This window comes from Schistocerca cancellata, chromosome 11 (genome assembly GCF_023864275.1).
Source record: "Schistocerca cancellata isolate TAMUIC-IGC-003103 chromosome 11, iqSchCanc2.1, whole genome shotgun sequence".
Taxonomy (NCBI): Eukaryota; Metazoa; Arthropoda; class Insecta; order Orthoptera; family Acrididae; genus Schistocerca; species Schistocerca cancellata.
Genome location: NC_064636.1, coordinates 76,619,795 through 76,634,753, shown reverse-complemented (window position 1 = coordinate 76,634,753; position 14,959 = coordinate 76,619,795). Strand labels below are relative to the sequence as shown.

The 14,959-nt window shown below is 41.0% G+C and overlaps 1 protein-coding gene across 1 annotated transcript in view; it reads right to left on the bottom strand.

The window, feature by feature from the left end:
• Positions 1–14,959, bottom strand: part of LOC126108713 (ATPase family AAA domain-containing protein 3) — a 111,935-nt gene that overhangs the window by 74,419 nt on the left and 22,557 nt on the right. Inside the window, exon 3 of the mRNA XM_049914030.1 lies at positions 5,070–5,330. Within this exon, the coding sequence (XP_049769987.1) occupies positions 5,070–5,330 (261 nt within the window). The remainder of the gene's footprint in view (positions 1–5,069; positions 5,331–14,959) is intronic.

Below are 14,959 nucleotides of genomic sequence, written 5' to 3'. Positions count from 1 at the left end.
GAATATGAACTGAGGGTAAACCAAAGGGAGACTAAAGTAATGAGGAGCAGGAATGAGATTAACAATAATCTTAACATCAAAACTGGAGGTCCACAAAAAAGACAAAGTGAAGGAAGAAATTTGACCCATTTTTTCTCCACAAACATTTTTTCATAAAGCATAAACTGCGGAAAAATGTTGATGCAAAAATGGGTGTGAATTAACATTGTGGACACAGGAAATTTGATGGGAGCAATAAAAAATGTCATAAAATAGCAGGAAAGTGTTAATTCTGGGGTTGTAAAAGCAGGGTTATGCCGTAGGAGGCTCCATCTCACTTAAGGGAAAACCTTTATCTCTCTTAATAATTTCATTGCATAACCTTATTTCGATGGTTTCCTTAAAGTACACAATCCCAATAATGGAAAGTCAGAGTAATAGTTTGTCTCTCTTTAAATGACATATTATGCCCTTCACTGAGACAATGTTAAGTGAAAGTAGATTTTTCACGCTGGAGCAAACGTGTGGCATTGATGTTCCATACACCAGTCATGAACTGTGCAAATAAACTGTCCAAAATAAGCCTTTCTGCAATGACAGGGAATTTTATATCTCTTGCTTCTATAGTTCCAAATCATCTTTAACAGATCCAAGAAGGGCTCTAGTCTTGGCCAAAGGCAAAAGGACACTTTTTTTCAATTATTATTTGAGGATTCTTGAATTCCCTGCAGTAGGTAAAAAGCAACTGATTTCAAGGTCCTGTTGTTGGTCCCCATGGTGATCCAAAGTAAACAGCACAAACAATTCGATGATCAGTATATCCATTCTGTCTGAAAACAACCTTAAAGTAATCCATTTCATGTGTCAAATTATCAAAGTCCTAAATAGCATAAGCTCTCTTAAGCAGTGCACGCAAAACTCCCATGCGTCAATGTGGTGGATGACAACTAGTACCATGGAGATAGTGGTCAGTATGTGTAGGTTTCCACCATGTGCTATGTTTTAATGTCCTACTTTCTGTTTTATGTACTAAAACAACCAAAAAAGGTGATTTGCCATCTTTTTCCATTCCCATCCCAAGTTTGATGTATGAAAAGCTTCCATTCCATGTGTCCAAATGATAAAAACATCATCCACGTATTTCAAAAATATATGTGGGTTTAAGAGCTGTTCTGAGTGCAGTATCATCAAAATCTTCCTTGAAAGGATTGGCAACAATACGGAAAAGAGGACTTCCCACTGTCATACAGTCAGTTTGTTAAAAAAAATGGATCATTAAATAAAAAATATGTTTATGTCAATACATTGTGACACAGCTGAGCCGTTTTATCATACAAAAACCAATTAGCAACAAAGACTACTCCAAAGGTACCAGAGCAAAAAGTGAAACAACACCAAAACTAACTAAAAGGTCAGATGTTCCAAGGCACAGTGGCTTCAAGTGTTGACTAAAATTGATCAAGTTGGATATATTATCCCATTTCACATTTCCCCACATGAGAGATAAGGACCGAAGCAAGATATGTGGCTGAATTATAAGTAGGACCACCGAAACATTGCGATGTCAGCATGATGAAATCCAGCCACATACCCATGAACAGCATCAAGTCTAAAAGGGTTATTTGAAATAAAAAAATTATAATAAAATCACAAAATCCAATGTGCACTCCATGTTCATACTGACTGGAGTCATTCCTGACATGGAACGGGGTCCTTCCAGCTGCCATGAGAAGCACAGGGTGCAGCCATCTGCAGGTGGTGGCTCACGTTGGTACCAATGATGTGTGTCACTTTGGATCTGAAGAGATTTTCTCTGGTTTCGAGCAGCTAATAGAAGTGGTAAAGACTGCCAGTCTTGCTTGCGAGATGAAAGCAGAGCTGACCATTTGCAGCGTAGTCGACAGGACCGACTGCGGATCTCTGGTACAGAGCCGAATGGAGAGTCTGAATCAGAGACTCTGACGGTTCTGGGACCGTGTAGGCTGCAGATTCCTCAGCTTGCACCATAGGGTGGTTGGGGTTCCACTGAATAGGACAAGTATCCACTATACGCAAGAGGTGGCTACATGTGCAGGAGCTGTGTGGTATGGATTGGGCGGTTTTTTTATGTAAGAGGGCGTCGGGAAAACACAAGAAGGGCTTCAGTCACAAAAGGTGCAGGCCGAACACAGGAAGAACGTAGATACAGGAACCATCGGTATAACAGTTGTACATTGTTGTAGCTGTGTTGGGAAAGTACCAGAGCTCCAAGCGCTAGTAGAGAGCACTGATGTTCAAATCATTATAGGCACCAAAAACTGGCTAAAGCCGGAGATAAGCTCAGCCGAAATTTTTGCAAAGAGCCTAATGATGTTCCGAAAGCATAGGCTAAACACAGTTGGCAGTGCCGTATTTGCTGCTGTTAGAAGTAGTTTACCTCGTCGTGAAATTGAAGTAGATAGTTCCAGTCAGTATGGGCAGAGGTCATTCTTGGCAACTGGAATAAAATAATAATTGGATCCTTTTACCGATCTCTCAATTCGGATGATACAATTGCTGAAAGGTTCAAAGAACAATTGAGTTTGATTTCAGACACATACCCAACTCAAAGTTGGTGGTGACTTTAATTTACCCTCAATATTTTGGTGAAAATACATGTTTAATTCCGGAGGTACACATACAACATCACCCGAAATTGTGCTAAACGCATTCTCTAAAAATTATTTCGAGCAGTTAGTTCATGAGCCCACAAGAATAGTAAATGGTTGTGAAAGCATACTTGACCTCTTAGCAACAAATAGTCCTGAGCTAATAACGAGCATCAAAATGGGTACAGGGATTAGTGAACGCAGGGCTGTCGTAGCAAGCTTGAATATTGCAAACCTCAAATCCTCCAAAAATAAATGAAGAATATACCTATTCAAAAAAGCAGATAAAAATTCACTTGACACCTTCCTGAAAGACAACCTCCACTCCTTCCAAATTAACAATGTAAGTGTAGACCAGATGTGGCTTGAACTCAAAAAAATAGTATTGGCAGCAACTGAGAGATTTTTACCAAACAAATTAACAAATGACCGATCTGATCCTCCTTGGTACACAGAACAGGTCAGAACACTATTGCAGAAACAACGAAAAAAACATGCCAAATTTAAATGGATGTAAAATCTCTGAGATTGGCGATCTTTTACAGAAGCTCAAAATTTAGCGCGGACTTCACTGGGAGATGCTTACAATAGTCTGCACAATGAAACTTTGTCTCGGAACCTGACAGAAAATCCAAAGAGATTCTGGTCATATGCGAAGTATACTAGAGGCAGGACACAGTTAATGCCTTCTCTGCATGATAGCAATGGAGATACTATCAAAGACAGTGCTGCTGAAGCTGAGTTATTAAACACAGCCTTCAGAAATTCCTTCATCAAAGAAGACAAAGTAAATATTACAGAATTCAAATCAAGAACAGCTGCCGACAGGAGCAACTTAGAAGTAGATATCCTCTGAGTAGTGAAGCAACTTAAATCACTTAATAAAAATAAGTCTTCTGGTCCAGATTGTATACCAATTAGGTTCCTTCCAGAGTATGCTGATGAAATAGCTCCATGGTTAACAACCATGTAGAGCCATTGGCTCGACAAATGATCCGTACCCAAAGACTGGAAAGTTGCACAGATCACACTAATATTCAAGAAAGGTACTAGGAGTAATCCACTACATTACAGGCCCATATCATTAAGGTCAATATGCAGCAGGGTTTTGGAACATATATTGTGTTCGAACATTATCAATTACCTCAAAGAAAATGGTCTATTGACACATGGTCAACACAGATTTAGGAAACATCGTTCTTGTGAAACACAACCACCTCTTTACTCGCACGAAGTGTTGAGTGCTACCGACATCGGATTTCAAATTGATTCTGTATGTCTGGATTTTCGGAATGCTTGTAGTGAAATTGTGTGCTTATGGAATATTGTCTCATTTGTGTGACTGGACTCATGATTTTCTATCAGAAAGAACACAATTCATAGTAATTGACAGAAAGTCATCAAGATAAAAACAATGATTTCTGGCATTCCTCAAGGTAGTGTTATATGCCCTCTGCTGTTCATTATCTATATAAAAGATTTGGGAGACAATCTGAGCAGCCGTCTTACGTTGTTTTCAGATGATACTGTCGTTTATCGACTAGTGAAGTCCTCAGAAGATCAAAACAAATTACAAACCGATTTAGAAAAGATGTTTGTATGGTGCAAAAATTGCCACTTTCCAGCTGACCCTAAATAAAGAAAAGTGTGAGGTCATTCAAATGTGTGCTAAAAGAAATTCGTTAAACTTCCGTTACACGATAAATCAGTCAAATCTAAATGCCATAAATTCAACTAAATACCTACGAATTACAATTGTGAGCAACTTAAATTGGAAGGGATACACAGAAAATGTTGCGTGGAAGGTTAACAAAAGACTGCGTTTTAATGGCAGGGCACATAGAAAATGTAACAGATCTACTAAGGAGACTGCCTACACTACACTTGTCCGTCCTCTTTTGGAATACTGCTGCGCCATGTGGAATCCTTACCAGATAGAACTGATGGATCATTACCAGATAGGACTGATGTCGAAAAAGTTCAAAGAAGGGCAGCATATTTTTATAATATAGTGAAATAGGGGAAATAATGTCACTGAAATGATACTGGATTTGGGAATGACATCATTAAAACAAAGGCGTTTTTCGTTGCAGCGAAATCTTCTCACAAAATTTCAATCTCCAACTTTCTCCTCCGAATGCAAAAATATTTTTTTGACATGAACCTACATACCGAGAAATGGTAACCAAAACAAAATAAGGCAAATCAGAGCTCGCACAGAAAGATAAAAGTGTTTGTTCTTTCCGTGTGCTATATGAGATTGGAATAATAGAGAACTGTGAAGGTGGTTCAATGACACATCTGCCAGGCAGTTGAATGTGAATTGCAGAGTAGCCATGTAGATGTAGAAATCCCACATGTTTATTGCACAGATTTAAAATATATTACTTTTCATGTACTATAAGGTAAGGAAATGTTGAATGACCCGGTGCACGGGCTCCCGGGCAGGCTTTTTCAACTCACTTGATGGACTCCAGGACGGTGGTGCGATTCTCAGCGGCCTTGAGGCGGATCTGCTCGAGGGCGATGTCGCGGTTCTCGCGCTCCGCCTTGGCGCGAGCGGCTGCCTCCGCCTCGGCGCGCTTCGCCTCCAGCTGTGAGCGCATCTCCAGCTCACGGTCCAGTGTGGCGCGCCGCATCGCCTCCTGCCGCTCCACGCTCGCCTCCTGCTTTCGCAGGTTCTCCTCGTTCACCTGCTGCTGTTGCTGGAGCTGGTCCTCGTACCTGCCGGACACACGCATCTCACTGTATTCACGTACCGACAACATCCGGAGATACTAGAACAAACCAATATACCTGACCTCTCAAACAAATGGCAATTTTGTTAATGTGGCTGCAAAATACATAGTGTCATGATGAAATCTTCAACCATTTCCAAATGTAATTAAAAAATTATGAGACATAGATACTTGCAGTTTGTGGCCCTGTATACACCAACACAGAAAATGTTATGTAGATTTTTTTTCTTAACAATTTCTTCTATTTTCAGGTGCCAAATTATTGTCAAAAAAGTTTACACCTCAAGAGCGAGCCCAATGCATGGCGTGGTATGTGAAATCGGAACACCCACTGCTTTCCAAGAAACTTCTGACCTGAATTTCAACGGCAGGCACCAAACATGATGATTAACGCTCAGTATGACAAGTTCCTTGTCACTAGGAGTGTAAACAGACAGTTGTTCTGGCAGAAAACGCACACTGGTGAAATGGTAGAGGAGATCAGAGAGACCTTCTCAAGAAGTCCATCAGAATCAGTTCTTCAGGCATTGAGATGTGTCCACTCGCTCCACAGTTCACAAGGTCCAAGACAGGAGGAAGGCCAGCATCAGTCGTGAATTTTTTAATCTGTTTATTTGATCAATTTCAGCTACTGTGTAGCTATCTTCGGTGCTACATGAATAACAAACGTAATGAGAATCAGGCAGTACAAACCAAAAAATTACACATTAATTTCATTCAAGTTGTGATGACTCAGCTAAAGCTTCCATTCAGTCACACACTAACCAGTCTAGTGTGGCAGCTGAAGATTGCAAAGTGAAAGCTGAAAATTTGAATTCCGCATTTAAAAAAATCATTCATGCTGGAGAGCTGTACAAAGATTCTGATTTTTTATCATTACATACAGTCCCAAATGGATGACATAGTAATAAGCATCCCTGGCTTAGAGAAACAACATAAGGAGTTGAAAGCAACTAAGTCACCAGGCACGCATGGAACGCCAATATGGTTTTAAAAAGAGTACTCTACAATGCTAGCTCCTTACTTAGCCTGCATTTATTGCAAATCTCTTGCCCAGGGCAAAGTCTAAAGAGACAGGAAAAAGGCACTCACAACTCCTTTATACAACAAGGGTAAAAAGATGGACCCACAAAATTACAGACCAATATCCTTCACATCAGTTTGCTGTAGAATTCTAGAATATATTCTGACTACAAATATAATGCCTAGAGACCAAAAAGTTTAAGTCCACAAATCATCACGGTTTTAGAAAGCATTGCTTAGGCGAAACACAGCTTACCCTTTTCTCATACGATGTACTGCGAACTTTGGATGAAGGGCAACAGAGCCACATTCCTAGATTTCCTAAAAGCATTTAACAAGGTACCCACTGCAGACTGTTAATGAAGATACGAGGATACGGAATAAGTTCACAGATACTGGAGTGGCTCAAAGACTTCTTAAATAAAAGAACCCCTTGTGTTGTCTTTGACGAGTGTTCATCAGAGACAAGGGTATTGTCAGGAGTGACCCAGGGAAGTGTCATTTGACCGCTATTATATTCTACACAAGTAAAGGACCTGGCGGAGAGGGTGAGCAACAACCTGCAGCTATTTGGTGGTAATGCTGCAGTGTATGGTAAGGTATCATCAGAGAGTGACTGTAGGGGGATACAAGATGACTTAAACAAAATTTCTAGTTGCTGTCACAAATGGCAGCTGGCACTAAATGTAGAAAAATGTAAGCTAATGTGGATGAGTAGGAGAAACAATCCCGTAATGTTCAGATACAGCACTTGCAGTGTCCTGCTTGGCACAGTCACGACGTTTAAATATCTGGGCATAACACTGCAAAGCGATATCAAATGGCAATTTTGGTAAACATTTTTTTGGAAACAGTAATCAATGGAGTATTATATTTTAACTAAAGTTCAAAGGCGAATGGTCGACTTCAGTTTATTGGAAATATTTTAGGAAAGTGTGGTTCATCTGTAATGGAGACTACATGTAGAACACTAGTGTGACCTATTCTTGAGTACTGTTCGAGTGTTTGGGATCTGTACCAGATCGGACTGAAGTAAGACATTGAAGCAATTCAGACGTGGGCTATAGATTTGTTACCGGTGTCTTCAAAGAACAATGCAAGTGTTATGGAGATGCTTGAGGAACTCAAATGGGAATCCCTGCAGGGAAGGCAACATTCTTTTCGAGGAACACAATTGAGAAAATTTAGAGCACCAGCATTTGAAGCTGATTGCAGAATAATTCTACTGCTGCCAACATACATTTCACATAAGAACCATGAAGACACGATACGAGAAATTAGGTCTTGTGCGGTGGCATATAGACAGTCATTTTTCTCTCGCTCTATCTATGATCAGAGCATGAAAGGAATTGACCAGTAGTGGCTCAGGGCACTCTTTGCCATACGTGTACAGTGGCTTTTGAAGTATGTGGGTAAATATAGGTTTAGGTGTAAGTAGCATCGCATATGGTATGACACTGACGTTACAGATAACAGACATTTAAACTGAGCTTTCTGCTGACATTTCCATTCATCTAAACTTGGTATGCGACGTCAATAGTAATAAGTACCACATTCATTACACTACTTCTGATTTTAACATAATTACTGAACATATTTTAGTATTTAAAGGTGCCATTGTAATGTTACGTAAAGCTACAAAAATTTAGCACACAAACTGCAATAATAAGCAGGGTGTTAGTTATTGTTGACATCACATCCCCAGGGTAGCTGCATGGACATGTAAGTAGCAAGCTACTTTAACTCTTTGCTATCTGTAAGGTCTATGTGGTACCATGTGCGATTTTATTTACGATGGTTCATCATGACAATGATGTAATTGGTATGTATATTTATTGTTTGCAAGCTGAAGTGTTTGTGATCTGGTTTGAATTTATATTTTAATGTCCAATTCCAATTAAGTTCTTTTATTCATGCAACACTGAAGGTAACAATACCAGAGAAGGAACGTTGCCACTCGCCATATAGCGGAGATGCTGAGTCACCATAGGCACAACAAAAAGATTCACACAATTATAGCTTTCTTGCTCAATATACAGATCGAATAACACCGGGGAGAGGCTACAACCCTGTCTCACTCCTTTCCCAACCACTGCTTCCCCTTCATGTCCCTCGACTCTTATAACTGCCATCTGGTTTCTGTACAAATTGTAAATAGCCTTTCGCTCCCTGTATTTTACCCCTGCCACCTTCAGAATTTGAAAGAGAGTATTCCAGTCAACATTGTCAAAAGCTTTCTCTAAGTCTACAAATGCTAGAAACGTAGGTTTGCCTTTCCTTAATCTATTTTCTAAGATAAGTTGTAGGATCAGTATTGCCTCATGTGTTCCAACATTTCTACGGAATCCAAACTGATCTACCCCGAGATCGGCTTCTACCAGTTTTTCCATTCGTCTGTAAAGAATTTGTTTTAGTATTTTGTAGCTGTGACTTATTAAACTGATAGTTCGATAATTTTCACATCTGTCAACACCTGCTTTCTTTGGGATTGGAATTATTATATTCTTCTTGAAGTCTGAGGGTGTTTTGCCTGTCTCATGCATCTTGCTCACCAGATGGTAGAGTTTTGTCAGGACTGGCTCTCCCAAGGCCGTCAGTAGTTCTAATGGAATGTTGTCTACTCCCAGGCCCTTGTTTCGACTCAGGTGTTTCAGTGCTCTGTCAAGCTCTTCACGCACTGTCGTATCTCCCATTTCATCTTCATCTACATCCTCTTACATTTACATAATATTGTCCTGAAGAACATCGCCCTTGTATAGATCCTCTATATACTCCTTCCATCTTTCTGCTTTCCCTTCCTTGCTTAGAACTGGGTTTCCATCAGAGCTCTTGATATTCATACAAGTGATTCTCTTTTCTCCAAAGGTCTCTCTAATTTTCCTGTAGGCAGTATCTATCTTACCCCTAGTGAGATAAGCCTCTACATCCTTACATTTTTCAACATAATCTCCATAATGTCACCTTACTGGGAGGGCCTGAATGCCTGCACAGTACCACTTCACTGGTCAACATCAGAGCCAATGTGTCGCTAGCATCAATGACCTCCCCATCATACACATACTGCTTCCAGAGGAGTACATTCCGCACAAATGTTCCTTCATTGTTCTTTAGTGTTTTCTGTTATGTGGCAAGAAACCCAGTGGACACACGCCTTTGAGTACCCCAAATGGTGGACAAGTGTGTCAGCACAACAATGTCCAATTGTGCAGCGAGGTGTCTGATCACTTTGAATCAGAGTGTTCGCATGTTACAAAGAGCGTTCAAAACATTTTGCACAGTCTCCAATTTTTTTATTTTTTGCTGGAGGAGAATGAAATTTTTTGTGAACATACTTGACTGGAATACTCTCTTTCAAATTCTGAGGGTGGCAGGGGTAAAATACAGGGAGCGAAAGGCTATTTGCAATTTGTACAGAAACCAGATGGCAGTTATAAGAGTTGAGGGGCATGAAAGGGAAACAGTGGTTGGGAAGGGAGTGAGAGAGGGTTGTAGCCTCTCCCCGTTGCTATTCAATCTGTATATTGAGCAAGCAGTAAAGGAAACAAAAGAAAACTTTGGAGTAGGTATTAAAATCCGTGGAGAAGAAATAAAAACATTGTAATTCTGTCAGAGACAGCAAAGGACTTGGAAGAGCAATTGAACGGAATGGACAGTGTCTTGAAAGGAGGATATAAGATGATCAACAACAAAAGCAAAACGAGGATAATGGAATGTAGTTGAATTAAGTCGGGTGATGCTGAGGGAATTAGATTAGGAAATGAGACACTTAAAGTAGTAAAGGAGTTTTGCTATTTGGGGAGCAAAATAACTGATGATGGTCGAAGCAGAGAGGATATAAAATGTAGACTGGCAATGGCAAGGAAAGCGTTTCTGAAGAAGAGAAATTTGTTAACATAGAGTATGGATTTAAGTGTCAGGAAGTCGTTTCTGAAAGTATTTGTATGGAGTGTAGCCATGTGTGGAAGTGACACGTGGACGATAAATAGTTTGGACAAGAAGAGAATAGAAGCTTTCGAAATGTGATGCTACAGAAGAATGCTGAAGATTAGATGGGTAGATCACATAACTAATGAGGAAGTATTGAATAGGATTGGGGAGAAGAGAAGTTTGTGGCACAACTTGACTAGAAGAAGGGATCGGTTGGTAGGACATGTTCTGAGCATCAAGGGGTCACCAATTTAGTATTGGAGGGCAGCGTGGAGGACAAAAATCGTAGAGGGAGACCAAGAGATGAATACACTAAGCAGATTCAAAGGATGTAGGTTGCAGTAACTACTGGGAGATGAAGAAGCTTGCTCAGGATAGAGTAGCATGGAGAGCTGCATCAAACCAGTCTCAGGACTGAAGACCACAACAACTTGGAACATTTAGTTACAAGTTGGTGTATAAAAGTGAGCCATAACAGACCATGAAGTAGATGTCAGTTTGCGACAATGGTCGGTGATGGAGTTCCTCTTCAAGACCGGAGAGGACTCTGCCACCTCGATTCACAGGAAGTTGCTCCCTGTTTATGGGGAGGACACAGTGGATCGCAGCAGTATCCAGTGTTGGTTGCAGAGGTTTAAAGAAGGAGATTTCTCTCTACTGGACAATCCACGATGCGGCAGACCATCGACAGCAGTGAGTGATGAGAATAAGGAGACCATTGATCAAATCATCCAAAATGACAGGTGTTTGATGACATGAAGCTTTCTGAAATGATTCGTTTGTCAAACGGTTCAAATGGCTCTGAGCACTATGGTACTTAACATCTGAGGTCATCAGTCCCCTAGAACTTAGAACTACTTAAACCTAACTAACCTAAGGACATCACACACATCCATGCCCGAGGCAGGATTCCGAACTGCAGCGCCTAGAACCGCGTGGCCACTGCGGTCGGCTGACTCGTTTGTCAATGGGTAGGGTGGTATCACTGGTACAGTCATTAGGGTACAGAAAAATCTGTGCATGATGGGTGCCTGGATTACTGACAAGGAAAATGAAAACGATGAGGAGGAATGTGTGTGAGGGTCTCACGAAGACCTTTACTGAAGAGTGGAAACAGGGTTTTGATGGTGTCATTACCCAGGATCAAACACGGTTGATTTGTCCGAACCTGAGAGCAAAACCCAATCCATAGAGTGGCACCATCCAGGTTCCCCTCAGAGGAAGAAACCACAACTTTCACGAACAGCAGGCCAAAAGGTGATGGCCTCCTTCTTCTGGGATCAGTGTGGTGTCAATTTCATTGACTTTTTGGAACCTGGCTCCACAATTAACCGGGACCGTTACTGTTTGTCACTGAACAAACTGTGACATGCCATCAAGGCCCACAGACCACAGCTTCATGGTCAGCTCATCAGACTACACGATGACAAATGCCAAACCACATACAGCTCATATGACGCATGAGAAAATCAGGAAAATGGGTTGGAAAATTGTTCCTCATCCTCCCTACTGTCCGGACTTGGCTATGTCTGATTTTTACCTCTTTGGTCATCTGAAGGCCCAGCTGCACACTGAAACATTTGATAGTGACAAAGACCTTATTTACCGTGTCAAGCGATGGTGTAAAAGTCAATCCCCAGAATTTTACCAAAGTGCATTTACAGCATTGAAAGAATGTTGGGCCAGCTGTGTCACAGCTGATGGGGGCTACATTGAGTAGGCTTAATGTAAAGCTAAATGTTCCAAGTATGTTCACAAAAAATTTCATCCTCCTTATGCAAAACGTAAAAAAATTAGAGACGACTGTGCAAAATGTTTTGAACAACCTCTGTACAACACTGCAGGAGCAGCAGTTGTGTGCAGCTGGCTGGCACAAGAGAGATCAGACAGGTTTGCATGACCAGCTGCTACGATGACAGGTGCCTTGCGAAACAGATCACTGTGCTTTTGTTCACTGCCAGGTCTCTGTGGACATTCTGCCTATGAATATCTGTGACGTCCTGGTCTTCTGTCGAAGAAACTAAATGACAGCTCTCTGCTTGGAACACACCTGTCACAGATGCCATCTTGAATGCTACCTACAGCACTGCCACCTATTGGAACGTCATCAAACTACAGGGGCTGAAGTGGGAATATCCCACGATGTCCCACAACAAATTTCTCATTATTTCAACCAAAACAGGCTGAGGAAAAAAATGTTGCTTTGCTAATTGAATGCCTGGTAAATGAAAGCAAAGAGAAAATTGTAAACAGAATTAAATTTCAAGGAGGGGGGTGGGGGGGGGGGATGAAAACTTTGAGGCTTGCCAATGACCTTGTGATTCAGTTCGAGATGGCAAGGAACTTGGAATAGTAGCTGAATGGAATCGATGATGACCTGAAAGGAGGTTTTAAGATAAACATCAACAAAAGTAATAATAGACGTAGTCATACTAAATTACTAGAGGCTGACAAAATTAGATTTGCAAATGAGACACAGAAAGTAGTAGATGTGTGTTGCTAATAAGTGACCATGGCCACTTAAAGAGGATATAAAATGGAGAATGGCAATACTAAGGAATACATTTCTGGAAGCAAAATTTGTCAACATAAGTTATAAATTTAAGTCACATACAGGGTGCCCCATTTATCTTGACCACCCTAAATAACTGTTTGTCCAGATGCAAATTAAAAATGTTTCAAGCAAATGTTCTTTACGATATGAACAGTGGTATGACATTTTTAAATGGCAACCTGTATTTTTTATTTGGTAATTCATTTCCTCTACTAAAGACCTATTCAAAAATGTATCACAGTGTGCCATTCACTGAAACACAACATTATTAATTACATAACACAACATTGACATTGATGTTCCCACTGCTTAGTGCAGGTACTCGGGGTAATGGGCCACATCCCCATGCTGACGCTAACAAGGACAAATGTAAACATAAGTAGAATGCACACCCGTCATTCCATCAACCATTGTCAGTTGAAAAGTTGCATGAGTAAAATGTACACCAGCGAAGAGATGGTTTAAATGCTACTCACCTATGGGGAATGCAAGGTAGAAGAACAGTAACTGCAATACTGTTTTCTTATGTACGGGTACATTTAGTACAGTACTTTAGTCCTTTTAAATACTGTTGTGTAGAGTAGGCATGGAGTAAAGGCTGTCCTTCCTACAAACTGCATCGACATAACGTTTCTTTTATTGTTGTTGTTGTTGTTGTAGGTAGGGGAAATGCTATGCAGGCAGCGGAACTGTACAGATACCGATATCCTGACAAGAACCCACCTTCCCTACGGATGTTTTCTCATCTTGCTGCGACGCTTCAGGAAACGAGAAGTTCCAACCAACGACAACGCAATCGTCGTAGCACTTGCACAGACGAAGCTGCCGAAGTTACTGTTCTCGCTGCTGTTGCTATGAATCCACATGTGAGCACACGACAGCTTGAACACGGGACTGGCATTCCTAAAACCAGTGTACATCCTATTCTTGCGCATCACCGGTTCCATCCTTACCACGTACACCCTACATCAAGAATTGCATGGGAATGATTTCCAGAATCGTGTACAGTTCTGTCAGTGGGCACAGCAGCAAATCCTCACCAACCCAAACTTCTTCTCCGATGTTCTATTTACCGATGAATGTTCCTTCTCAAACAAAGGACAGGTAAATACAAGGAACACGGATTATTGGTCCAGAGCTAACATCTGGTGTGAGATGCTTGGTACTACAATTATTGGCCCTTATTTCATCAATGGTAGTCTAAACGTCACAGAGTATGCCAACTTCCTCAGATGAATTCTTCCTCCTCTTCATGGATGAAGTGCTGCTAAGAACCAGAATGCTTACGTGGTGTCAACACGATGGATGTCCAGCACGTAATGCCTTGCGTGCACGTCGTGTTCTGAACCTAAGGTATCCTGCGAGATGGATCAGTCGAGGAGGAACAGTTACTTGGCCTGTTACGTCTCCTGATTTAAATCCTCTGGACTTTTTTCTTTGGGGATGCATTAAAGACGTTGTCTATCGCGATATTCCAACAACTCCAGAGGAATTGCAGGAACGTATCGTGCTTGCTTGTAATTCTCTTCAGCAGGCAACACTGGGAGCAGTAAATAATTCTTTCATTCAACGAGTGCACCAGTGTATCGGTGTCCAGGGTCACCACTCTGAGCACCTTTGAATGTTCTACTCCTGGGCAATGGTACAAGGGAGTCAAAGTCAATTTTGTGTTATGTTTTTACTTGGTTTTCATTTGTTTTCTGACAACTCCAGCAAGTGGATGAGTTTGTGATCCCAGGCTCAAAGTCAATGTTGTGTTATGTAATTAATATCGTTGTGTTTCAGTGAGTGGTACACTGTGATACATTGTTGAATGGGTCTTTAGGAGAGGAAATGAATTACGGAATAAAAATACAAGGTGCCATTTAAAAAAGTCATACTGCCGTTCACATCTTTGTAAAAAACGAAGCTACAATGTCGGCAATCACGCTGACTGATGTCCCCCTATTGGCTAAAGAACATTTGCTTGAAACAATTTGTAATTTTCATCTGGAGAAACAGTTATTTAGGGTGGTCTAGATAAATGGGACACCCTGTACAGTTGACGTTCCCGAGACATACTGAGTCTCACTTTTATTACAATAATGATGTAGGCTGAAGTGACGAATTAA